At 36.1% G+C, this 25545-nt stretch overlaps 1 protein-coding gene and 1 long non-coding RNA gene across 4 annotated transcripts in view; one reads left to right on the forward strand and one right to left on the reverse strand.

The window, feature by feature from the left end:
- The window catches only part of dchs1a (dachsous cadherin-related 1a), a 201063-nt gene that overhangs the window by 8678 nt on the left and 166840 nt on the right, over window positions 1-25545 (forward strand). Inside the window, exon 2 of the mRNA XM_087284281.1 lies at window positions 8321-10129. Coding sequence (XP_087140407.1) covers window positions 8342-10129 — 1788 coding nt within the window. The 5' untranslated portion in view covers window positions 8321-8341. The remainder of the gene's footprint in view (window positions 1-8320; window positions 10130-25545) is intronic.
- On the reverse strand, window positions 18945-24806 carry LOC137487768 (uncharacterized). Of its 3 annotated transcripts, XR_015509670.1 has the most exons (7): window positions 24758-24806; window positions 24083-24267; window positions 23441-23474; window positions 22034-22089; window positions 21793-21941; window positions 21605-21681; window positions 18945-20305 (listed from the first exon to the last, which is right to left on the reverse strand). It is a non-coding gene; the product is annotated as an uncharacterized LOC137487768 (long non-coding RNA). The 3 variants fall into 3 exon arrangements; XR_015509667.1 differs by lacking the exon at window positions 24083-24267; XR_015509668.1 differs by lacking the exon at window positions 24758-24806 and having other exon boundaries at window positions 24083-24459.

A 25545-nucleotide genomic window follows, 5' to 3' on the forward strand; every position in this document is an offset into this window, starting at 1 on the left:
GCCATTCGGTCAACTTCAGCATCCCTCAACCACACCAACTCCACACTTTTAAACCTGATACTGCATAAATTTGAGATGGAGTTAGGCACTGTGCTAGGACCCCATCTCTCTAGTTAAAGTGTCTGTCTGAGCTCAGAGCCCTCTCCCTGGACATCATGTAAAATACGCATATTTATTCAGTCAAATACCTGTAAGCGTGAACTAAGCATGGGCTGGTATAAGAATCACGGTATCACAATATTGTAATTACTGCTCTACAAAATGTTGTTTTTAATTGTCGGGATAAAAAACAAGAACTTTTTCACCTATTGAACACGATATACTTTATTTTAAGAAACATTTAAAATGTTTTGGAACAGTAGCTTTTATGTGGATGGTCCTTTTCATCTAGAGATACTGTTGCCCTAACAAAGTAAATAAAATAAATATAAAAACACTTTAAAAATGCTTACATATGAAGTAGAAACGGTATAACAGAAATGTTTGCTGGATTTAAAACCTTGACATTTCCAAACTGCGGTAAACTTTGAAGCGGTTATCGTCCCATGCCTAGTGTGAACTTGTGAATATAAAAATAAAGCCAGTTCTGAATAAGAAGAATCCAACCTAAGTAAGTGATCAGACTCAGTGTGTGGGTGGTGTTTGTAGACCTTTACGTACTGCATTATTGTAGATAAGTGCTTCAGCATGAGCCATCTGCTGCCAAGTCTCACTGGATCTCAAGGTGACTGATTTGCTCAAAGACCCAAACGTTGTATCGAAGTCGATCATGAGTTTCCAGTTTGATTGTTTTCCTGAATTTCTTTTGGGTTATCTTATAAAAGCAAGACATTTTTAGCAAAATAATCTCAGACTGACAGCGTGTTTGCTTGAGATCAAATGATAGTCAACGTAAAGTTAATTTGGCTCAGTGCTAAACATCCTTTAAAATGGAAATATTTGAATTGCCCAATGTCGAGATTGATGGTGTTACTTTATGACTGCTTAGGGTTTCTTTTTTTCAGCTCATTTTGGCTTTCAGGGCCTTTTCTCACTCATCATTTACACTGAAGGGGCCAATATGTTGTCTTTACCTCATTCGCCCCCTCAGCCTAACCAAAATGAACTTTCGAAAAGGCATAATTCTTTAAAGCCTTGTTTCCAGTCATCGCAGTCTTCCAGCGCGAGTGTTGTTTGAGGTGTCGTGAGCGACGTGGCCGTCTTCCACTGGTTGGGAAACCGTTTTGGACATCGAGTGATAGATGATCAGCATTTGTCTGGCCAGCTGTGGTTGTTTTCATCCCCCAGCGTCTTGGCCAAAGTGGTTTCAGTGTTTAACAGAGCAGCTTCTTTGGGATGTTTTAGTCCCAGATTTCTGTTCTGTCAGATCTTTGGAAGCCTTTTGTGGAATGGAAGTTCTGGCTAATGGAGGAAGGCAGCAACACTTGCTTCAGAAATATTAGCGGTCTGCATACCCACAAATCTGCTATCTACTGTTGTTTGGAATGGGGGATTATAAAAAGCCCTGAGGTGCTTGGAATGGGCAGGTGTGAACAGCTTGGAGACCATTATTAAGTGTTATTGAGGGCATGCTTTAAAATTAAATAGGGCAGACCTGTTTTCATTTCATCTGCGTCTGACTTTGTGAAGGGACAGAATGGGCCTGTTTTTTCTTTAAATAGGCCATTTTCTATAATTAAACCACCTTTGTCGCATTAAATGGTCGGGGTTAAACACAGGACTCAAAGCACTGGAAAGCTGCCCAAAGATGGAAAGTCATAAACAGTGAAATAACTCTAAATTAGCAGACTAGTAAGAGACGTACGGCCAATGTCCTGACCTGATTTGATCGCTATGAACTCCATCATATGATTTTTGTGGTGCAGTTACAACCTATATTCAGTTGCAATCCAAGAGTACTTCTCTTCATGCCATGTAGTTTAACAAGGCATTAAATTCAAGAATAAGAAACATATCTTGGACAGAATAGCAGTTGTCTAGGTTCGTTTGCCATGGTACATGTCCAGCACTGTGGAGGTCTGCTCCAGCCATTAAAAGAAGTGGCAGTGCCCGTTGTACACATCTGTGGAACTTGCTTTGAGATTTTGACAACGTCTGGGACATTGCCTTAATGTCTGGAGAACGAATTATACGTTTTTTTTTTTGTTTCCAGTAAAAAATGTCATTCTAAAACTTAAAATGAATGCTTACATTTAAACTAACGTTTTAGAGTAAAACATTTGACTGCAAACAAAAATTTTAGATTTTTTCATATTATTTTTCATATTAATTTATCATATTATTTACCTGACAAATGTTTTGTCATCGATCCTAGTTGTAAGAGCAACAAATAATAACTTGACTTTTAGTTGATCATTTGGAAAAGTGGCAGAAGGTAGATTTAACTCATAATTCATATGTTGAGCTGCATCCCAATCATCACAAATACTGCAGAAGACCTACTGGAACCCGCATGGATGCAAGATTCTTACAGAAATCAGTCAAGATGGTAAGGAAAAATCATGGTTTGGGGTTACATACTGTATAGGGGCATGCAACAGATCTACAGAGTGGATGACAACATTAACAGCCTGAGGAATCTACATTACAAACCACAGGAGATGGCAAATTCCTCAGCAAGATAGCACTCCTCCTTATACTTCAGCCTCCACATAAAAGTTCCTAAAAGCAGAGAAGGTCAATGTGCTCCAGGATAGACCATCCCAGTCACCAGACATGAACATTATTGAGCATGTCTGGGGTAAGATAGAGGAGGCATTGAAGATAAAACCAAAGAATCGTGATGAACTCTGGAAGTCCTGCAAGACTGTTTTCTTCTACTTTCTCTAGTTATTTGAGTCGTTGCAGAGATGTATGGATGCAGTCGTCCAAGCTTACGGGAGTTATTCACAATATTAATTCTTTTCCCACTGCACCATGACTTTATATTCTATACTGCACACTATTTCTGTTAAGTGAAAAGACTTTGTCTAAGCAAAGTGAGACCTTACTGTCCTAATTAAATAATTAAAAATCAAGGCATGGTTATGTTTTATTTTGGTAAATTAAACATAATCTAGAGGCCTTTGCCTTTCATATAAGCCACTTCTGATACCAAATGATCAACTAGAAGTCAAGTTATTATTTGTGATTCCTAAAACTTGAATAGGCGACAAGACTTTTGTCAGGTAGTGTATATGTATATGGATGATGTCCTGTTTCTTTGAATTTGTAATTAATATTTTGTTGGAGTGTGATGTCCAATTATTGTTTGAGTATATTTTGATTTATTATGTAAAATTACTGTTGACATTGAAACATAATTAAAATAACAAAAATATATGTTGTTTCAGACATGCTTATATTTATTTTTAGACAACACATTGCTAATAATTTAATATTAGAAGAATTGGAAAATCAATATTTGGTAGAATAACCATGTTTTTGTTTTGTTTTTTACACATGAACACATTTGTTATTTTGACCAACTGTCATTTTTCTTGTAAAAAAAAGCTCTAAATTATATATCTATCTATCTATCTATCTATATATATATATATATATATATATATATATATATATATATATATATATATTTTTTTTTTTTTTTTTTGAAACATGGAAGAAACGCAATCAGACCTTTATAGAATAATTCAAACATTAACATTAAAAAAAAAAAAAAAAAACGTGCCTAGGAAATCTAAGAAAATGTAAGTAGACTTGTAATTTTTTTTCCATAGATGTATACATACACAAACACAAATACATAGACATATACACACATACAGTTGAAGTCAGAATTATTAGGCCCTCTGTTTATTTTTTCCCCAATTTCAGTTTAACAGAGAGATTTCTTCAACACTTTTCTAAACATAATAGTTTTAATAACTAATTTCTAATAACTGATTTATTTAGTTTTTGCCATGATGACAGTAAATAATATTTTACTAGATATTTTTCAAGACACTTCTATACAGCCTAAAGTAACATTTAAAGGCTTTATAAGGTTAACTAGGCAGGATAGGGTAATTAGGCAAGTTATTGTATAACGATGGTTTGTTCTGTAGACTATTGAAAAATGTAGCCTAAAGGGACTAATAATTTTAACCTTAAAATGGCTTTAAAAAATAAAAACTGCCTTTATTTTAGCTGAAATAAAACAAATAAGACTTTCTCCAGAAGAAAAAATATTATCAGACATACTGTGCAAATTTCCTTGCTCTGTTAAACATAATTTGGGAAATATTTACAAAATAAAGGAAAATTAAAAGGGGGGCTAATAATTCTGGCTGCAACTGTATGCTTACACTTACATTCATTATGTATTTAGAGGCTTTACTTTGGAGAAGTGTTTGGTGCACATATAGTAATCTACATTGGAGGTATTGTGTGGGTGTGTGTGCCTGTACTTTCTTAAACATAAGAGAGTACTCCTTGTGTGTGTGTGTTTCTCAGTCCCTGTGATGCTGACAGACTGAAATTAGCTTTGGATTCCCATATGCACAGGGCAGGCTTCCAGCAGACCCCAATTACAATGCAGCAAAGCCAGAGAGGGTGCAGGGCAGACTGTGTGGAGCCCTCCTGGTCTGCTCCCTCGCTCAGGCACACACACACACACACACACACACACACACACACGCACACACACACACACACACACACACACACACACAATGTCACTACCACAGACTTGACAGACTACCGCAATGAGGCGCACAGCACGCACAGATCTGACTCACATACACTGGTGCTTATGCACACTTTTATATGGACACCTGCATCATCACACACATTTTAAATTAACCACATGTGCAGCTGCGTGCCACATCCAACACCGCCAGTCATTCTGGAGTTAATCGAGTTAAACCTGTGCACACGTTGAGACGTACTTACCTACTTGAAACAAATGCCCTTTGGGGTAGAAATTGAAAGGACATAACTTTTGAATTTTGTAAAGGGAGTTGCTAAAGTTCACCACTGGAGGGAGCTTCTCTGGTCCCTGCAGTATGACAGAGCAAAAGTATTTCCTGTGATTCTGTTTTTATTTACTTCAACAAAAACATCTGAAAACTTGCGGTCGATATAAAGAATTTTTATTGTGAAATAATTCTCCTTTCTCAGTGATTGAGAATGACAAGATTGTTTCCCTTGGCCTGAAACTGATTTTGTGGCTTTTCATGGCAATGCAGTCATTGACAGGCTCATCTTTAAACTGCTTCATTTTGTATTTAGGCTTTGGTTGAGTCTTAAATTGTCCTAAAAGTTTAAGAATGTGCAGATATGACAACTAGGCATGGGCCGGTATAAGATTCTGATAGTATGATAACCTTGGATAAAAATATCACAGTTTCACGGTATTGTGATTACTGCTCTAAATATATATTCTTTTTAAATGTCTGGGTAAAAAACGAAAGATTTTTTTCACTTTGAACACAATATATCTAATTTTGAGAAACTTAAAATATTTTGTAACAGTAAACATGTCAGGCTAAATAATTCAAATTTTTTTTTTTGATTTATTTTTGGCCTTTTTTCCTTTATTATTAGATAGGACATATTTTAGACAGGAAGCGAAGTGGGAGAGAGAGACAGGGGGTAGGGTAGGGAAATGTCGTCGAGCCGCGATTCTAACTTGCGACGCCCTGACGTGCTATTGCACCATATGTCGGCGCGCTAACCACTAGGCTAATGCGCCGACGTAAGTTACTTTTTATAGTAATAGATTACAAATTATTGATTACTAATGGAAAATTGTAATCTGATTACATTACTAATTGCTTCATGTAAAAAGTAGTCAAATTACTAATTACTATACTTTGAAGTTACTTTTAAAACATTTAAAATATACCTATAAAAATGCTAATTAAACCACAACTCTTTTAGCAATTTATTATTCACTGAAAAACATTACAATGGGTGGATCACAGCAGCTTGACATATTAAAGAGTTCACCCAAAACTTAAAATTCTCTCATCATTCACTTGTTCCAAACCTATTTGTTTTTTGTTTTTATCATAAAAAAAGAAATTTAGAAGAAAATACTCGTGACTATTGACATCCATAGTATGCCAAAGCACTGCAGTGTTTGGGTGTTCTGTGTTTGTCTAATGTAATTAGTCTACTGAAATGTGTATATTCTATACAAAGCATGAAATTAATTGGTCAGTTCTTGTCATGTGACTCGTGATTTTCAACTGGATGCACCTTGGAAATGCAAGCATGCGCAATATGCGCTCCCAATATGCGTGGGCTCACAAGACAACATATGTAAACGGCCCCATAAGCAGCTATGCTATATTCAGAAGATACCTTCACTCCCAATCCTGCACAAAAATCCAAATGAGCCTGTTTAGGCTGAGTTGGGCCACTATGTTTTTGGCCGCGGGTGTCCTCCTTTGTGACGAGTATTGTCTTAGAATAATTTCTGTTCAAGAGCTTAAACAAGTAGCTGGTCAAGTTAAAAGCAGTCGTAAGTTCTTTAGAGACTGGACATACAGTAGACTGCATTTCACAGCAATGTTTTTATTTTTCTGCTCAGTGAAATCAAAATAAAGTCTGTATTTCCACTTGAAGAATCAACCATTTGACAGAAGCTATTTTCTTGCGTTGTCCAGCAATTTAAAGGCAAATGTTTATTTACACTTATTAACTGAAGTTGCAGCAGAAAATGTGATTTTAAAAGCGTTTTTTCTTCTAAACCTCTATTTGTATAAGTAACGCTATTACATTAATTTTTGTAACAGTAATCAAATTACACAAATGAAAATGTAATTCGTTACATTACTGCGTCCCTTAAAATTTAATTAGAATACAGTAACTCGCCCAACTCTAAAAATGAATCATTGACTTTTGCTGTTTCATTTGTTTAAAAAAACACTGTTTTCTTTACTATTTAAAACGGCATCGTTGGATATCTTTTCTGCTGGAGATACTGTGGTCATAAAAAAACTAACAAATACTGTAGGAACGGTATAGCAGAAAATTTCAGCGGTTTTAAAACCTTGACTTTCCAAACTAGGGTGTACCTAATTTTTCTTGCAACCTTACTCTATTTTAGCTAAATGTTCTATAAATAAGAGTCAATCCTGATTTACAATGTAGTTTAAAGAGACTTAGTCAAAGGTAGAATCAAATGCGGGGTTCACTTGTCTCTTTTTATGTGAGTGCAATTTTCCTGTAGTGCTTTTATACCACAAAGAGAACCAGAAAACCACGCAATTCATTATTCCTCGGATAATAAGCTCTCTCATAACTTTCAATCTTTCATCCCCTTTCTGCTTTGCCGATTTTTCATACTTGAATAGCTGGGCTGGATGAGTCAAGCTCTTCTAACAAGCATACATAAATATTTAAGCTCCTGTCTTACAGAATGTTTATAATTCATTTGAAACCAGAAAGGGCCTAATCCAGGAATCATCTATAAAAGATTTTGTTTCATAATTTCAATAATAAGGTCGTCAAAGTTTGCATGTCCACAAGCTACAATTTTATGGATGAGGAATTGCTAATTTTAAAAAAGGAGCTAGAGGAACACTCAAAGGAGACCTTTGTGGTTTTAATATATTAGAATTGGCCCACCAGCGTTTTTCTAGCTTCGTTTTGTACATTAGTGTTGGCATTAATATACGACAGGGGTAGCACTCCGCTGGCTTTAAAAGGGTCCTTTTGGCTTACTTTTGCATCAATATAGACTGCAGTTGAATAGTTTTACAAAAAAGGGGGGTCATGTCAGCCGCAGTCTCTATTTTAGGCTCCTATCCACCAGTGCACTGATATTTTGCTGTGGGAGGACATTCCTGAAGTTTACACCCCAAAAAAAATGAGAGTTGAGGGAACATTTCAATGAGATTTTCAGGCTTGAATATCTCATAACAAGCATGCCAAAAATATGCCATAATTGACTAAAATAATAAATATGACATAATGAAAAATCGACTAAATTTGAAGGATATGTTAATCAAAAGACTCAAACTGTAGTGAAAACAGTTCCAATAAGATACTTTTCTAGACATTTCTGACTGCCTTGTGATTTCTTTCAATTTTAGTACAGAGAAGCTTCTCGCTTAAGCTGTAGCAATAATGTCTTGACTTATTAGCTGACAGTAAAATGCAGGAACAACGTGTGCACATGGTGTGCTGCAGCATTATTAAAAGAGATCCCATGCAACATGTGGAAATCCACTTAAGCATTCTTGTCATAACTGTAACCGAGCCTGCTTGTGTAATCCATCTTTTTGTGTAATACATACTTTTTAAGATTTTGGATCATGTTGGACGGCTTTCTGCTAATTCACTTCTGCTTATTTCTTGAACTAATGTCCTTTTCCATTTCTTTTGTCAGGTTTTGTGAGAAGAAATTTCAATGAAGAGTAAAGGAAGGACGATAATGGATCCATTGCGTCAAATCAGGACTTTGAAGTGGTGGATACTGGTAATCCTTTATGTGGTGCCACAACTAATAACCATCCATTCATCCATGGTGCCAGGAACATTGCAGCTTCAACTAGATGAAGAACAGCCAGCAGGAACTGTTGTAGGAGATATCAGTGCTGGTCTCCCACCTGACATGACTGCATCCCACTATTTCATCTCAGATCATCAAGGTACAGGTGTCAGCACCGATCTGGACATTGACGAGAGTACGGGGATCATCAAAACAGCAAGGGTCTTGGATCGGGAAGTGCGGGACCGTTACAGCTTCATAGCAGTCACCATGACCGGTATAACAGTAGAAGTCACAATCTTAGTCAATGACATCAACGACCATGCACCAGTGTTCCCTAGGAAAAGAGCCACATTTAAGATCCCAGAGCAGACAACCATCGGCACCAAGTTTCCTCTTGAACCTGCAGTGGATGCGGATGAGGATCAGCTCACTACACAAGGTTACATCATAACAGATGGAAATGTAGGACAAGCTTTTCTTCTTGAAACCAAACGAGGGTCTAACAAAGTCCTCTACTTGGATTTGGTGGTCAATGCAGTTTTAGACAGAGAGACAAGATCTTCATACACTCTACTCTTGGAAGCGTTTGATGGCGGTTCACCCAAGAGGACGGGACAGATGATCTTGGATGTGATTGTGCAGGACATCAATGACAACGCCCCAGTCTTCAACCAGAGTCGCTACCATGCCATGATCTCAGAGAATCTTCAACCGGGGAACAATATACTGCAGGTGTTTGCTTCAGATGCCGATGAAGGTGACAATGGGTTGGTGCTTTATGACATCAACAGGAGACAGAGCGATCCTGATCACTACTTTGTTATTGACTCTCGAACAGGAGTTATCACTCTCAACAAGCCTTTGGATTATGAGATGAGAAGAGTTCATGAGCTTGTTGTACAGGCTCGTGACAATGCCAGTCAACCAGAGGTGACCAACTCTTTCGTGACCATCCAGGTGAGAGACTACAATGACAACCAGCCCACCATGACCATCATCTTCCTTAGCGAGGATGGTTCTCCACGCATCTCGGAAGGAGCACAGCCAGGCCAGTATGTGGCTAGGATTTCAGTCACAGACCCTGACTATGGAGAATACGCCAATGTGAACGTTTCTTTGGAGGGGGGCAATGGAAAGTTTGCTTTGACCACCAAAGACAGCATCATCTATCTCATCTGCGTAGATCAGATCCTTGACCGTGAGGAGCAGGACCACTATGAACTCAGAGTCATGGCCACAGATTCTGGGACCCCTCCGTTACGGGCAGAATCTTCCTTTACAATTCAGGTCATAGATGTTAATGACAACCCACCTTTGTTTGACCAGCAGGAATACACCCAGGTTATTCCAGAGGTGGCCTTTCCAGGAAGTTTTGTAGTACAGGTTACAGCACGGGACAAAGATCAGGGACCCAATGGAGATGTTCAGTACAGCATCTTGCAGAATGAAGGAACTCATTCAGATTGGTTCAGTGTTGATGCAGTCACTGGTGTCGTTACTACCCTGACCCAGCTTGATTATGAAATAGACCCTACGCCGAGTATAACTGTGGTTGCCTCTGACAGAGGTCGACCGCCACTGTCTTCTACAGCTGTTGTCAAAGTGATCCTTCAGGATATTAATGATAATGAACCTGTGTTTGGCAGCAAGTTCTACAACGCATCCATTAAGGAGAATGCTCCTGCAAGGACCTGTTTCATGGAGGTAGGACTGTCATTTCTTTATCTGCATACAGTATGTTGACAATTGGGCTTATTTTTGAGCAAGAAGTGTGTGAAAACGCCAGTAGAATGCCTTTGTGTATATTTAAGACAGATTGCTAGACTGCTCTTTTTAAGTGTGTGTATGGAATAAATGGGAACAGTCATTTTAGGAAATTGACTTGGAAACCAGCATGATGAATCGTTAGATATTGTGGAGCGAGCTTAAGTAAGCTTTGTTTGGATTGGACTACTTCAGTTGGGAGTTACTCATTCTCTTCAGACTGTGGGGGATTGTTTTTTACTAGCTGTTTCTACTTGCACCTCATGATGGCTTTCGTTGTAGAGTGGAAAGTAAATCTGATAAGTTTTAGTTTCAAGGCAAAAGACTTTCCCCGGTGAAACATACATTAAGTGACTGTGTTTTCAATCCCGTCCAGTTCCTTTTTAACAATTCCACTTATGACCTTTTGGCTGTTTATATATATTTTTTTTAAGAAAGATATTATATATTTATATTTAAGAAAGATAAAGAGGTGATTATGTTGCCAAATAATAAGATGTTGGGAGTCTATTATAGCCTATTCTTACTGCGTTTTTGATTCTCTACAATGAACCAAATCATTTGATTTGCAGCTGGAACAATAATTATTGTAAAAAGTGGTATATTCAAGCTTTAGATTCAAAAACAGTGTTACTATTTGACTAAACAAGTAGCATGGACTCTGACAAGTATTTTTTAAAGAATCTGCTTTGTTCCTGGTATTTACAACTCATTCTAGATTTACAGCGTTACTTATAATGTGAAAATGGCATCAGAAACAGTGTAAGGGGTCAGCTGAGGTTTGCACTTGGCCTAGAATTCTTAGTCCTTGTTGTCTGCTGACTATAAAAGGCACAAACCTTTTTTTTTTGTTGTCTGGGATTTATCAATGTCTGTACAGGGACTTCAAAGTGTTTTTCTAATAAGTTTCTCCACAGGCAAATTTCAAAGCTCGTAGTACATTTCCTAGTAAATCAAAACGTGTAATTTCACATGGTCACATATCAATGAAGGCACATTAATGCTTTCTCTGTGGTGGATTTGTGCTGGCGGGGGTTGAGACACACTCCAGCGAGCTGACAGAGGGCCCAGCAGACGGGAACTTGGCCCTGGGGTTTCTCCGGAGAGAGGGATGATCGTGCCTGGGAGAGATTTTCGGGACTGGCTGACTCCTTTCTGCTGCAGAGCAGGAATAGGAGCTGCGTAGGGTCAAGTGGGAGGTCTGGGAGTAAAATTAGAAGTTTATAGTGGTATTACTTAGGTTTGGAGTTAGGGATCGGATCAGCAGCACTCGGGTCTACTAATCAAGTGCAAATCAAATCTGATTGACTGGCTCCTGTCTTGCTGTCAGTTTTTATTTGCATTCAATACGTGCTAATGTTTCGCAGACAGTTGCCAAGAGACTTGAGTTTTCAACACGAGAACAATATAAGAAGTTACTAAGTCTATCCTTACAACCATCAAAGTGAACTTGCCAAGGACGAGGTCCAAACCAACTGTCTCTCAGGCTGTGGCACGAACGACTGCTGTAGATGGGAGCTGGCATGCCACTCAAGAGCAGTTGGGAGTTTGATGATGCACAGACTGCAGAAATCACTGCCAAATCCACATCCAAGCATCACAGCACGGCACTTGATGAGTTGCTTTTTTCCCTTCATCAGAGATCCCTGTGCGGAGAGTTCCCACCGCCTCCCTTTTTTCTGAATCAAAGCTTCTGTCCAAATGCCATTACAATGGGGCTATTGTGATCATTCATTTAACATCTGAACTGGGCTTGATTTAGTTTTTTCCAGTGTATCCCTCGCAGCGGAGTATGATTAGTTTAATGTGTACTGGCACTGCCGGTTTACTACATTTTAGGTTTTGTCACTTTGCTTGTGCGTCACTGCTGCTGGGCTGAAGAATAATTAACTGGGTTTTATTTCTCTGTTGGTGGAATTTCCACCGTTTGTTGTGTGAAAAGTCTAGCAACTATATCCAGTTTTGTTTTAACCGCAAAGATAACTCGCAAAAGACTTGTGGCATTGGGATCAAGTCTTAAATTATCAGACATGTTGCAAAATGCTTCTAAAGACCACAACTGTGCTTTTAGTTAATATTTATAAATTGAGTTGGACATCGGTTTTGGGTATGGTAGAATTTTTGTAGCTCATATTTTGAATCTGGTTTTTATTTCCATTTTTGATTTGTTATAGTTTATAGTTTTTGACTTAGTTTAGTTTACTATAGTGTCAGTATGTTTAGTTTTTGTTAGTTTTAGGACTGCGCAAATTTACATACACAAGTTTCTCAGCGCAGTGAGTCTAATTTTGTATCTTGTGGCATTTTCGTGTTTTATGGAAGTTCAAGATTTCAATTTTTAAAAGAAATTAAAATGATCACTTTTATGTTATATTTTAGATTTGGATATTTTTTAGGGATGGGCGATACAGCAAAAACAATTATCACTGTATCATGTTTCATATCATTCATTATCGATAATTATTGAATATTTTTTAACAATACATTTAGGAATATTAGTTTATTTTAACCACTTTATTTTATTTTACCAACATTTCTAAGGCAAATAGTTTTAATAATTAAAAACAAAAATATTTAAACAAATATATATATATATATATATATATATATATATATATATATATATATATATATATATATATATATATAATCATCTCCTTATGATAAAATACATAGAAGTGCTAAAGAGACTCTAAACTTGATCAATAAAATGTTACAAAGTGCAATGGTAAAATGTAAACGCTGAACAATCAAAGCAAACTTTAAGAACGTCAATAATAATGATACAGTAAACCTCACACTTTGCACTTTGTAAATAAAACCAATTATGCTAATCAAATCTGAGCTTTCAAGTAAAGGAACTAACCATCATTGTTCAAAAACATATTGCAACATTACAAATTGTGAAGCTGGATGATTACATTGCCCTCTATGCTAGAAATCTTTCAGATGGCATGCTAGAGGCCGAGATTCACAAGAAAAGAAACCAAAAAGCCACTCTGGTGACATCCTTACATACTTTTTTTAGTTACAATTTCCTCACTGCCTCTATAAGGCACTCATTTTCGCGTTTGTTGTTATTCTGACCTGAGGTGGTGATGACACAACCCAAAACTTGCATGTGAAAAGCACAAGTGCGTGGTTTCCTTCTTTACTGTGTTCTGCGCTCTCCGCTTGTGCCCCCCTGGTGTCTTTCTGTAAAACTAGCGACTATCAACCATTTTTTCAGAGGATGACAAACTGACAAACCATTGCTGTACTAATACAAGTTCATGTCGAAAATGATAAAGCAAATGCAGAGTTTGAATAATCTTGTGTTCACCCAAGGTAATTAGTCTACAGTTATTACTGAAATGTGTATATTCCATACTAAGTGTGAAGCAGATTGGTTAGTTCTATATGAATCGCAGAGCGCACGCACCATTCTTTAAAGTTCAGATGTTTTTTTTAACTAGGTGCACCTGGAAAATGTGCACGCATTGCACACCACTTCATTGCAAATGACAAACTTACACCCTAGACATATTGAAATTCCTTTCAGGGTATTTGCTCAGCAGCCAAATTTTAATAAAACTATAGCACTTTATACCAAAACTTCATGCCAAACTTTTTTTTTATTGTTATTGATAATGGTGTTTGGTCAATAAATATCCATACCGATTTTATCTGCCAGCCTTAGTATTTTAGTTTTTGTAAATTTTCTAGACTAATTTTACATTTTTTTTAAAGCTTTTACTGCTGACACAAAACCAAGCTATCACTGGCAGATTATTGAAAGTGGGTGCTTGAAAAAAAAAACAATAATCACTAACAGGCTGTGTGCTTAAAGTGTGTCATAAAATGTCTATATTTTTGGAGCCGTGGCGTGCCAACTTTATTGTTTCTGTTTGAAACTTTTGTCAGCAGTTATTTCATCAGTTGACATGGTTTATTTGATAACGAAGTATCGATCCCAGCTGGTTTCATTGCGGTGCCAAACTTTGGTATTGATCTAGTCCTGCTTTTTGTTGAGTTTTATGAACCCTTTGACCAGATGAAAGGTTTGGAGCTTGTATGGAGGACACAGATGAAAGGCTTCTCCTTGGTAGATGTGCAAGAATGGACTGAACTCAGCTGCTGTTTTGTCTCCTCTGCTAGGACACTTCACTTATTTAGGCTACTATTCACAACACACTCCAACTGCGGACTTGGACATGCTCACCACCAGGGCGACGAGCGTTTTCACTCTGTGCTAGGCAGCTGCATAATTGGTACATTTAGTCAAGTCTCCCTTTTCTTAATGATTTGAATTGAGCGAGCTGTGAAAAAGATGGGAGTGTTGTTGCTCCACAGGTCTCCACTGCACAATAAGGCAGGAAAAGCCTTTGTCCTATTCAGATTCATTGAGGGTCCTGAACAATTATCTGTTAGCATAGTCTTGTTAGCACTGCATTCTGTTGCTAAAGCCTTTTTTGCACTTTTTTTCTCTTCTTTGCACTTGTTTGTGTTATTTGTCTGTAGTGTATAATGGGCTCTCATGCACAGTAGGGACTGGGGTTTGTTTAATTGAATATTTATGATGTATTATGCGTGAATAGTTTCTAATGAAACTTAAAAAACAAGTCCCTGACTTCATAAGGCTGATTTATACTTCTGCGTCAAACGCCGGCGTATGCTACAGCGTTGACGCATAGCCCTTCGCCGTGGCCATCGCCGTCACTTACGTGCACCTCTCAAAAAATGTAACTACACGTCACAACGACGTGTAGCGTATGCTCTGTGATTGGTCGGCTTGGTAGCGCTTGGAGTCTGGGCGAGAGCCGCGCGAATGGCGCGAGCGATTGTTTACAAGTGTGGAGTCCCGTGAAGGAGCTCCGGATGGAAAGTTTTGTTTTGTGTTTACCTCATAGTTAAAGTTGTTGCACGTCCGCCGGTTCCTGCCTCAAAATGAGCGAGTTTGAGCCACTTGTACATCCCGGAAGTGTAAAAGCAAAAAAGCAGAGAAGAAACTCGACACAGAGGAACATTTACACCTCACTGCCAACTAGCGTTTTGGAAGTGTTAATGCAAAACGACAGAGACAGTGTGCAGAAGTATAAATGCACAGCTACGCGCGTTGCATGCGCCGCGGGTTACGCCGGTCACCTGACGCAGAAGTATAAATCAGGCTATAGGATGCATTGAAAGCCTGTAAACTCAAAGTTAAACAAAAAGTCCTCCAAATGATAGAAAATAGTACAATAGAATAAAAAATATGCAATTGAAACAAACTGTGCTTTAGGCATAACCTCTGTTGTAAGAATTAAACTTGCTTTGTTTTTTTTTTACATTTATACATTATTTGATAAATAAAACAAAAACAAAAAACAGCAACATACATTTAATAAAAAAAATATAATGGCATTCATTCTAGTCTACATGTGTATTTGTACATTTTATTTTATTTATTTATTTTATTTTATTTCATTTTTTTTACTTAACCTCACTTTATTTCATTTTTTATTTAACTTTACTTTATTTTTTATTTTATTTTACTTTACTTTTTTTTTTCAAAGTAGCTGTTCTTTAGACAACACCAATTCGCACAAATACAAATTCATACACGTATAGATAGTGGTTCTTCAATGCATGAAAACTAAACACAACATAATTACCCAATTTGTGAGAGAATGCAAAACCACCAAAATAGGCTATATTTTTGTCCCATTTAGATATTATAATGGGCAGGGTGAAATAATTTTTGGTAGCCCAACTAGAAAACATATTAGCCCTGGGATGTCGGGCTATCAGTTTTGCGAGCCCTGCATAGCTACTTTAAACCACGATTTACATGTGGTAGCCAAAGATTAAATTGACCCCGGAATTCAACTCTGTTAAATTACTTATTAAAACATTATTTACTACTAATTCAATGGCCTGTCATGGATTATCCCCTGAATGTGTATTAAAAAGTGTCAACAGTCCTCTACTATAAAAGGTTTGTGTTTTCAGAGCTGTTCTTCCTTCCTCACGGGGAGCAGTGTGTGTGTCTCCACAGCTCCTTATCTGATCTGACTTCACAGCTCATTAGAAGGGTGTCAGTACGACCTCGCCACCCCAAAACGTCCTACACAGATCTGTCAACACTGCAGGCTCTTTAAGAACTCGAGATCAGCCCAAATATTTGAGCCAAACCAAAATATTTTGGCATTTGCCTGTTTCAGAACTCCGAGAACAACTTGTGCGTCTATCAGTTTTCCCTTCAGCCTCCAAGACGTTTCCTGTCCCAGTCGTGCCTTGGCAAATCTCTGCTGGAAGTGAAGTCCAAGTCCCGCGCCGTCCTTGAAAATACATCACTGATATCGTTCCATTCATCTTCCACAGTCTTTGATTGCCCCTGCGCCTTAAAGAAATGGACTCGCAGGGCTTTCTTTGGTCAAGGGCAGCACTATATTTCTCTGCTTCATTGCCAGAGATTTCAAAGGTGTACTCATGTTCAGGACAATTTGGGGCATATTATTCATATCGCAACGGCCAGAGATGTGATCGCTCACAGCATCAGACAAGTGCACTCCAGCTGTGACTTTTTTCCTGCATTAAATCAGCCAAATTGTTGGAAAGTCTGAGGCAGAACGAGCTAATTTCCTCCAAAAAACTTGATAGTAGTATGTACAATTGCTTTATATATATATATATATATATATATATATATATATATATATATATATATATATATATATATATATATATATATATATATATATATATATATATATATATATATATATATATATATATATATATGTATATATATATATATATATATTTGCATTTCTTTACATCAGGATTTTTCTATTGCTATATTAATTTGTTTATTTAAGTATTTATTTATGTTTATGATTCATTGATCTATTTATTTAATATAGCATTCCTATACTGAATTTTTATTAATGACACTGACCATTCAACAGCTTAGCTCATGCTCAGCAGGAGAGGTGAAATTTTTAAATAATCTAATAATTAAACCGTGATTTCTCTATTTTTACCATCCCGTCCAAACTTTAAGGATACCGGGTAATAAATTTGCACAATCCATATGCACAACGCTCTGGTCTGTTTCCCTTGCTCGAAAGCTTGACAGAGAGCCTGCGTGTAGCTACGGTTGCTAAGCCACGATTGGTGGATGGCGGTTTTTGGGTGTGGCTTAGCGAAGGGTCAGTTCACCTGTACCGTATGTCTTTGGTCTGTGGGGGAAACCGGAGCACCCGTGCAAACTCCACACAGAAACGACAACTGACCCAGCCGAGGCTCGAACCAGCGACCTTCTTGCTGTGAGGCGACAGCACTACCAACTGCGCCACTGCGTCACCTATTTACGTTTTTGTAATAGTTTTTAAATGTATTTGTTTACATAATTATGCTTTTATTGTTATCATGTACATGCTTACATGAACAAAGACAGAAAACAAGAGTCAATGTTGTATGGTTTTTAATGACAAAATTAATTGCTTTTAATTTACCTATTCACTTATATTTTACATTTCTATTATTATGATTAGATATTGATAAAATCTAGAGGCAGATTTTTAAGTAAATTACATTAAGATTTTACTATATAATTTACTAACAAATTAAGTAATAATTTATTCAAGCACACACACACACACACACACACACACACACACACACACACACACACACACACACACACCCATATATATATATATATATATATATATATATATATATATATATATATATATATATATATATATATATATATATATATATATATATATCAGTTGTTTCACTTTAATTGCAATGAAAATAAAATGTTTTGTGCAATAAAGCTATAATTAATAAACTTACACAAAGGAACCTGAGAAAAATGATCATTTTAGGAGAATTTTATTAACTGGCACTTGCATCTGAACTCTTCATTTTTGTGAAATATGACAAAGTACTTAAATGCTATGATTATTTCAACATTAGATTTGCGCAACGTAATCTGTTTTGCTGTATTGCATTATATTTAATTGGATTTATGCTGAAGTCAAATGTACATTGATCTTAGCGCTGTGTGTTTGCTCAGTAACTCAGTTGATCTTCGCTGAATGCTGGACTCCCAGCATCAACAAGCGGAGCTCAGCAGGCCCTAGTGATGGTCTGAGGAGATCTGGACGTCTGCACGCCTCATTAAGCTGCACACACACTACCATATGGCATTTTTCTCTTGATCAGATGTGCAGTTTTTGTTTTGTTTTTTTGTTGCTGAATATGCCTCAGATGCTGCTTTTTTTCTTCTTCCAGTCTCCAAAAAGCCATTCTCCACTCTTCCAATGACTTGGTCACACTACACTGTAAATTCTAACATGTTCAGTTTACTTAAAAAAAGTTTGGAAACCGATTGCCTTATTTTTGCAATATAAACTTACAAGGAAATCTTAAGTTAAGTTTAATTATTGCCTTGAAGTAAGAAAACTAAAACTTATAAAGTAAACTAACTGTTAAAAATTAAGTAAGTTTAATAGAAAATTCTAGTTAACATACTTGTCATTATTTAGTAATCTTACTTAGGGTTTTATAGTAAGATTACTTTAATAACTCTATTTAACTAATACTGTTCTACCATGTTCAGTTAACATCTTGAATGCTAGTAGTCTCAACATTGTTTTAATCCACCATTTTAAGTAATGTCAACTAAAGAAACTACGTGCAATCGGTTTCCACATTTTCTTCAATTAAACTGAACATAAAATATGTAGTTCAACCTACAAGTAATGACATTATACAGGTCTTAAATGTAAACATTTTATTTGACAAAATTAGCAGAATTTCACAATACACTTGTGATATTTTAGTATCACAATACACTTGTACACAATACAGTTTTGTAAAAACCTGTTGTAAAGTGCTGTAATATACTGTAAACAGCAATACAGACAAAAAATATAATAAACATGTTCAACCCTAAAACATGCACAAGTTTTTCGAAAAGGTTTGAAAATCTATCAAAAAAACTTTAAATACTTGACACTTGGAAAAAAGATACTTGAATTAGTGTAATTAAACATGCCATTGCACCAGCACCTTAAACATGGCAGCATATAGACACTTACAGAGGAACAGATATTAAGCTTTAAAGCTAATTTGTTAGACTGTGTAGTTTAGATTTTCCTACAGAAAATATCACATTAGTGTGGTCAAAAGTATTGAGTTTGGTATCAATCAATACTGAAATATTAAAAATATCCATTTTCCACCAGCATTTGAGTGCTACTGAGCTCGTTCTTAAACACCATTGATTGGCCACTGTGTTCACATGCTCAACAGAAATGACTGTGATTGGCTGTGACTGTCATAGGTTTACCATTTTTCACTGAGTCCAAACAAAGTTACACAGACACTGAAGTGTTTCAAAGCCATGTCGATAGCTGATTTGTTTAGAAGCTAACATATAAGCTATCTGGTGATGAATCGACTGATCGACAGTGCTTTGAAGTTATCCAGTGTCTTTGTATCTTTGCACCTGGTGAACAGTGGTGAAGTGTGGTAAAAATAATGACCTTCAAAGCCAATCAGTCATATCTACTGAGCATGTGAACACAATGGCCAATCAGTTCTTGCAATGTTAGTGGGAAATGGATGGACTTTTTTTTTTTTATTTCAGTACCGATTGGTACCAAACTCAATACTTTTGACAACCCTATAAATCACAATACACTTTTTTGGTAAAAAAAAAAAAAGAAAGTGTTTTAAACACCAAAATGCTGCAGTCCTAAATGTAACACTGCAAACAGCAACATGTTAAAAAGCAACACTTTGTAATTAAACATGCCATTATACCTGAACCTTTAAACATAAAGCACAGCAGTATATAGGCACTCGCCGAATAAAACACATTACGCTTCCCTCCCAGCAAAAGCAACACACGTTGAACAAATTCAAATGCATTGCTCAAAGTCTTTGGGTAGTCCGAATTCAGTGTGTAAATCAAAGCAAAAAAAGAGACATACTGCATGTGGCAGTCCATAACCACTTTTCCTTCCAGTATAAAGGCCCACATTGCATCCATAATGAGGTTCTTTAGACATCTTCACAGACGACAGTCAGCAGGCCAACATCTTCTGCACTGAAGTCCGACTCTACAATTACATCCTATGAATAGAGAAAGAAAAATAAGTAAAGTTTGATATTCTAAATGGCACTAATAAAGCCTGTAGTGGCCAGGAGACCAAAAGCAGAGGTGAAAAAAATACAATTCCTTGTGCTTAATTTAGTAACACTTTAGTAGGAACCAATTACCCTATTAACTAGTTGCTTATTAGCATGACTATTTGTGTTTATAGTACATTTTACATTCAAATGCTTCTTATAAGAAGGCCTAGCTATGGTGCTCCTTCTTCAATGCCTGTACTGCTTCTACTAGGCTTGTCATGATAGTGGAATTTATTACCAATCCATATAGTAATTTTAAAAACATCCATTTCCTGCTAACATTTGAGCATTGTTGAGTGTCATTTCTGTTAAGCATGTGAACAGAATGGCAAAACAGTGCTGTTTAAAAATGTGCTCAAAAGTGCTTAAAATGTTAGCAGGAAATTTGCTGCTTAAAATTGCAGCAGAGATTGGTACTAAATTCCAGTATCTTGAACATGATACTATTCTAAAGGAACAATACATTTTTTTAATTAAAGAAACACTGTAATGTAATAAAACAAACTGCAGTAAAAGTACTTTTAAAACATTTTCAAGAAATTAAATGCAAATGTGTGAGAGACCAATTGGTGCTACATAATCAATATAAATATTTTGTAGGGAAAACTTAATAAATTGGGAACCGATTCATGAATGCATTTGGTTTTGCTAGATTAAAGCAGTGAGTCAAGTTTGCATTATTTAGCACACTTTTTAAAAATGTATTAATAACTTTTTTTTAATAAGAAAATTGATGTTTTAGTATGGCTTTTAGAACAAGGGTGCAGCCATCTACAATCCCACAGCAGGTGACTTCACAGGGTTGGTTATAATACGGAGCATCTTTGACTTTGTGGCTTTTAACACTATCTTTTTACATCTTAATCCAGCAGGTTCTTTCAACTGAAATTATATTTCTCTCAACATATTACATAGGTATTACACTTATTAAGATTTTTTTTCAAGCTAATCTTCCTCCTTTTCAAAACAAGTGTGTTTAAAAATTAAAGAAATGCATTCATTACTTCACTGGCCTATGAAGCTAACTGACCCTGTGACGGCACAAGCTGCTGTATTTGCAACATAGCAATGCTCTTGCTCCAAAGGCCATAATATAACATCCCTCTTACTTTCAAATACTTACATTAAATGCATTTGTTTTATTTTTATAAAATTGAAAATTTTTATTAATAAGTGAAGTAAACTGGAATGACTGCTTTATTTCCAGTCTAAGAAAGCAGAAACAATAATACTACTTACAAAACACATCCTGAAAATTTCTTTAGACTCATCCCTCTAAAGGACTGAAAGACCCCGGAGAACTGCTGCCAGATGACCTTGAAAAAGTAAAGACAGGTAGACATGCATTATAGCCCAATGAAAACATCAAATGCAATTTATTGCAATCAAATGCAAATTATGATTCAAAGATGATGTCACAAAAATACCTTTGAATTAACATGTTGAAAATTTCTTCTAGTTTTCCTCTGCAATTTTCTCCTGTTTTTTTTTTATTTATTTCAATCAAACGAGCAGTGTGTGTCCAATGCAGCGTAGAACTTGGATCTCACATTTCTTACTGATATTCGATTGAATTCTGAAAGATCCAATCAAAACATTATTAGTCATTAATAACATTCAAAAACACAAATTCACAAAATCACACAAAGTTTTGAAAAGAAAACAAACCTTCTGCAGCACTTGCATCAGCTGGTGTTTCCTCTATGACTTCCTTCTGGATGTCACTGTTGTGCACAAAAACGTAAAGTGTTATTGACATGGCTAAGCGAAATTCTAAAACAAAAAACAGAAATCAGAAACACATGCAATGATACAATGCAATGCCATTTAGCAACAGATGTTACACTTTAACATGACATAGTTAAATGTTCTTGAATAATAAAAGCTGCCAAATACTCCCGGCGCCTGTCATCAAAAGCATGAGCTATACTTGTCACCAAACAGTAATAAACACAACCCCCGATTAAATATAATCATGGCATTGTTGCTGGTGTGCCTTACTTTTATGCGCATTAAAAGTGGAATAAATATTTGTCTCAATTGATGTCTTTAAAAGGACACTGAACTTTCTGACTAGGGTTGCACGGTTTACCGGTACTATGGTAGTATCGTGATACTATGGCTCCAAGATACTGGCGGTGCCACTGTAGTTTGTAAACGGTAGTATTGTCATTAACAGTCTGCCTACAATACATAATGCTGCATGTGAAAAAGTCACTAAAATACTTACACGATTCAGCAACAATAGATCATTGCATTTTAATAGTCTATGGAGCCTTCTAAGGTTGTAAAACTGTAGAATTTGCGCCTTTTATAGTAGCCTATTGCATATTTTGTGATGGTTCATTTTGAATCGGAATTCGTTTATTTCTGTTCCTGTCAATATGATATAATAGCTACAACAACCGTGACAATCTATTAAAAAGAATGACTCATAAAGTGAAATTTTGAATTACTTTGGATTCTTATCCGATAATAAGTGTGAAAAAAGTATGATAGATGAAAAACCCAAAATAGCAACAGGAAACAATTTTTGACATTTTTTTGTTGGAAAAATGCTCTTTTCTTTATGTATCTTTATTTTAATTTATTTTTTTTGCTGGAATGAATACATTTTAGGTGAAGAGATGTGCAAATACTTTTTTCAACAATAAGGGAATTATTTAAATTCAAGTAGGCCTATAATAACATATACAATATATTATTTCTGACATTTTTCTTTATTTCATGGATTTAAGTTATCAATTACAGTATTGCAATACTACTTGGTATCACCATACATCAGCTGGTATAGTATTGTAACATAAATTAATGGTTTCACAACACAACAACCCTATTTCTAACTAGTCCTCAGATGATTATTCAAATGGACAAAATATTCGGACTATTCTTGATCATGCAGTTCTTTGCTGAGAATTTTGTTAAATGTACTTTTAATGCATTAAATGATTTAAAATTACCCTGATACTCAGTATGGAGACAAGGTAACGTTAATAGAACAATTCATGAATATGTTCTATGGCTTGTGCGGTATTGTTCAAAAAGTTTTCTTTGATGTGTAAGTGCAAAACTTACATTTCCACTGCATATCAGCTCACAAACTGGTAGTCTGAAATAAAAAAATAAATAAAGGGTATAATGATATTACAAACCAAATATGCCACTCACAATACTCTAATGGTGTGCTACATTTAAACAACCTTGTAATTGTTCAAATTTATTTGCCCTAAATTGTTAAAAATTAGTGAAACCTTCTTTAAAAATGCAAACTAACAGGTTTAACAAAGCCTGTTTCTTTACAGAAAGTTTGCTTATAACAAAGGCTTGCTGATGCCTTTGTGTGATATTGAGCAAACAAAGGGATGTTTCTGTGCTTGGTTGTACGAGTTATACCACTTCATCATTAACGTTATCCATCACACATATTCAGTCGCGTCTGGTCAGATTTATTTGTCATTACAGCAATACAAAACACTCAATAACGTAACGGCAACACTGGAATAAACCTTCAAAACGGCATAAAGAAAAGACAAATAGCATATAAAACAAATAAATGAGTTAATTAAATATCTCTCGCATTTTCATAAGTTTAACTTTAAGTTTCATAGGGATTGTTAGCATAAGCACACTTTAGCATCATGTGTAAATATGTATCTGCCTCATACAGTGACACGAATCGTAATCGCATCGAAATCCTAAATTACCTACGACACTCACGGGTCCATTTTGAGCTGAAACTGCTTTATAATGTTCTAAAAGCCTCGGCGGGTTAAAACTGCTGCTGCCCCGGCGATCATGGAGAAAAAAACGACTGGTCTGGTCATGAGCCGCTCGCTGACGCCGGACCGAATCACAGCTGATCTCCTCACCTGCTTCCTGCAGGTGATCTCATAAAAGTAAATCTTAAAAAAAAACACGCATATTTTCGTCACAACAAGCGCCACTAAAGTTCAGCGATAACTAACGTTACTGTATTTGTAATGCGGATAAATAGGTTTCGTTTTCTTTTTTAAAAATGTAGACCTACAGCTATGTGTTAACTTTACATCTATTTGAACGGATCATTGCGCGCGCTCTTGCTCTCTCAGTGCATCATTTAAAATGGCGCGGCCCGCTCTTTTAGAGCATAACGCCCACTTTACAAATTACTACTAACTTTACAAATTATTAATAGTTATTAAAAAGGACTAAGCAGCTAAAAATAGCTTATCTAGTAAAGTAGACAGTATTGCAAATAACGTGCAGTGGTCAAAACGTTTAACGTTAGTCACAACATCATGGGCTATTAATTAGTTCACAAAACAGCAAACAATTTCACAAAGTGCAGGAAATAAACAGATTACTGATACTATACAAATAAAATCAAAGTAGTAATTAAAACGAAAAGTTTACCTTGATTTACAGCAGTACATCTTCTCAATATGAAATCCTGTCCTTCAATGGCGGTGCAGGGTGGCGGTTGGTTGTGACTCGGGATGGGGGATGGGAAATCACCACCCAGTACGCATGCGTAACAGCATGGCTTAGCCCTTATAAGCAATTTTACTCAAATTACATTAGTTATGGGAACTTTATACCTTACTATGTCAGCAACACTAATGCATTTCTAGTAAACTCAACAATTAGCTTAAAATTAAGTAAACACACTAGAATTTTGATAGTAAGGAATACTATTCGCATTTACAGTGTACTTTAGAGCACACAAAAGACGATCATTCCTCCAGTCTGGTTTGATGCCAGACAACTTTGCATAGTTTTTTTTGCCCTTTTTCACTCGGCCTTGAATAAGAGGATCACAGCAACCCCTTTTTGAAAAATTTATTTAGATTGAATAGCAGGAACTGTGTATAAAAACGCCTGGGGAAATGGATATTGCCATGCTTGGTTATGGAATTTGATTATTTATAGAGTTGTTTTAACCAAAGAATAGAAAGAGATACTGAAAGAGATTGAACTGACTAATTTGAATTGTGTTTATTTGCTCAAATACAATAATGATGGATCACAGCACTCAACTGTAAAAAAAAAAAAAAAAGCTGTACGTTGTTTTTTAGTCAATTGAACAAAAATATATTTTTTTTTTTAACCATTTATGTTACCTTAAATACTTAACACCCCCCTACCCCATAAAAAAAAAACACAACAATAAATACACAATGGGGTATATGCACAATTAGTGT

The sequence above is a fragment of the Danio rerio genome, chromosome 15, assembly GCF_052040795.2.
Source record: "Danio rerio strain M-AB ecotype USA chromosome 15, GRCz13ab, whole genome shotgun sequence".
In the NCBI taxonomy this organism is placed as follows: Eukaryota; Metazoa; Chordata; class Actinopteri; order Cypriniformes; family Danionidae; genus Danio; species Danio rerio.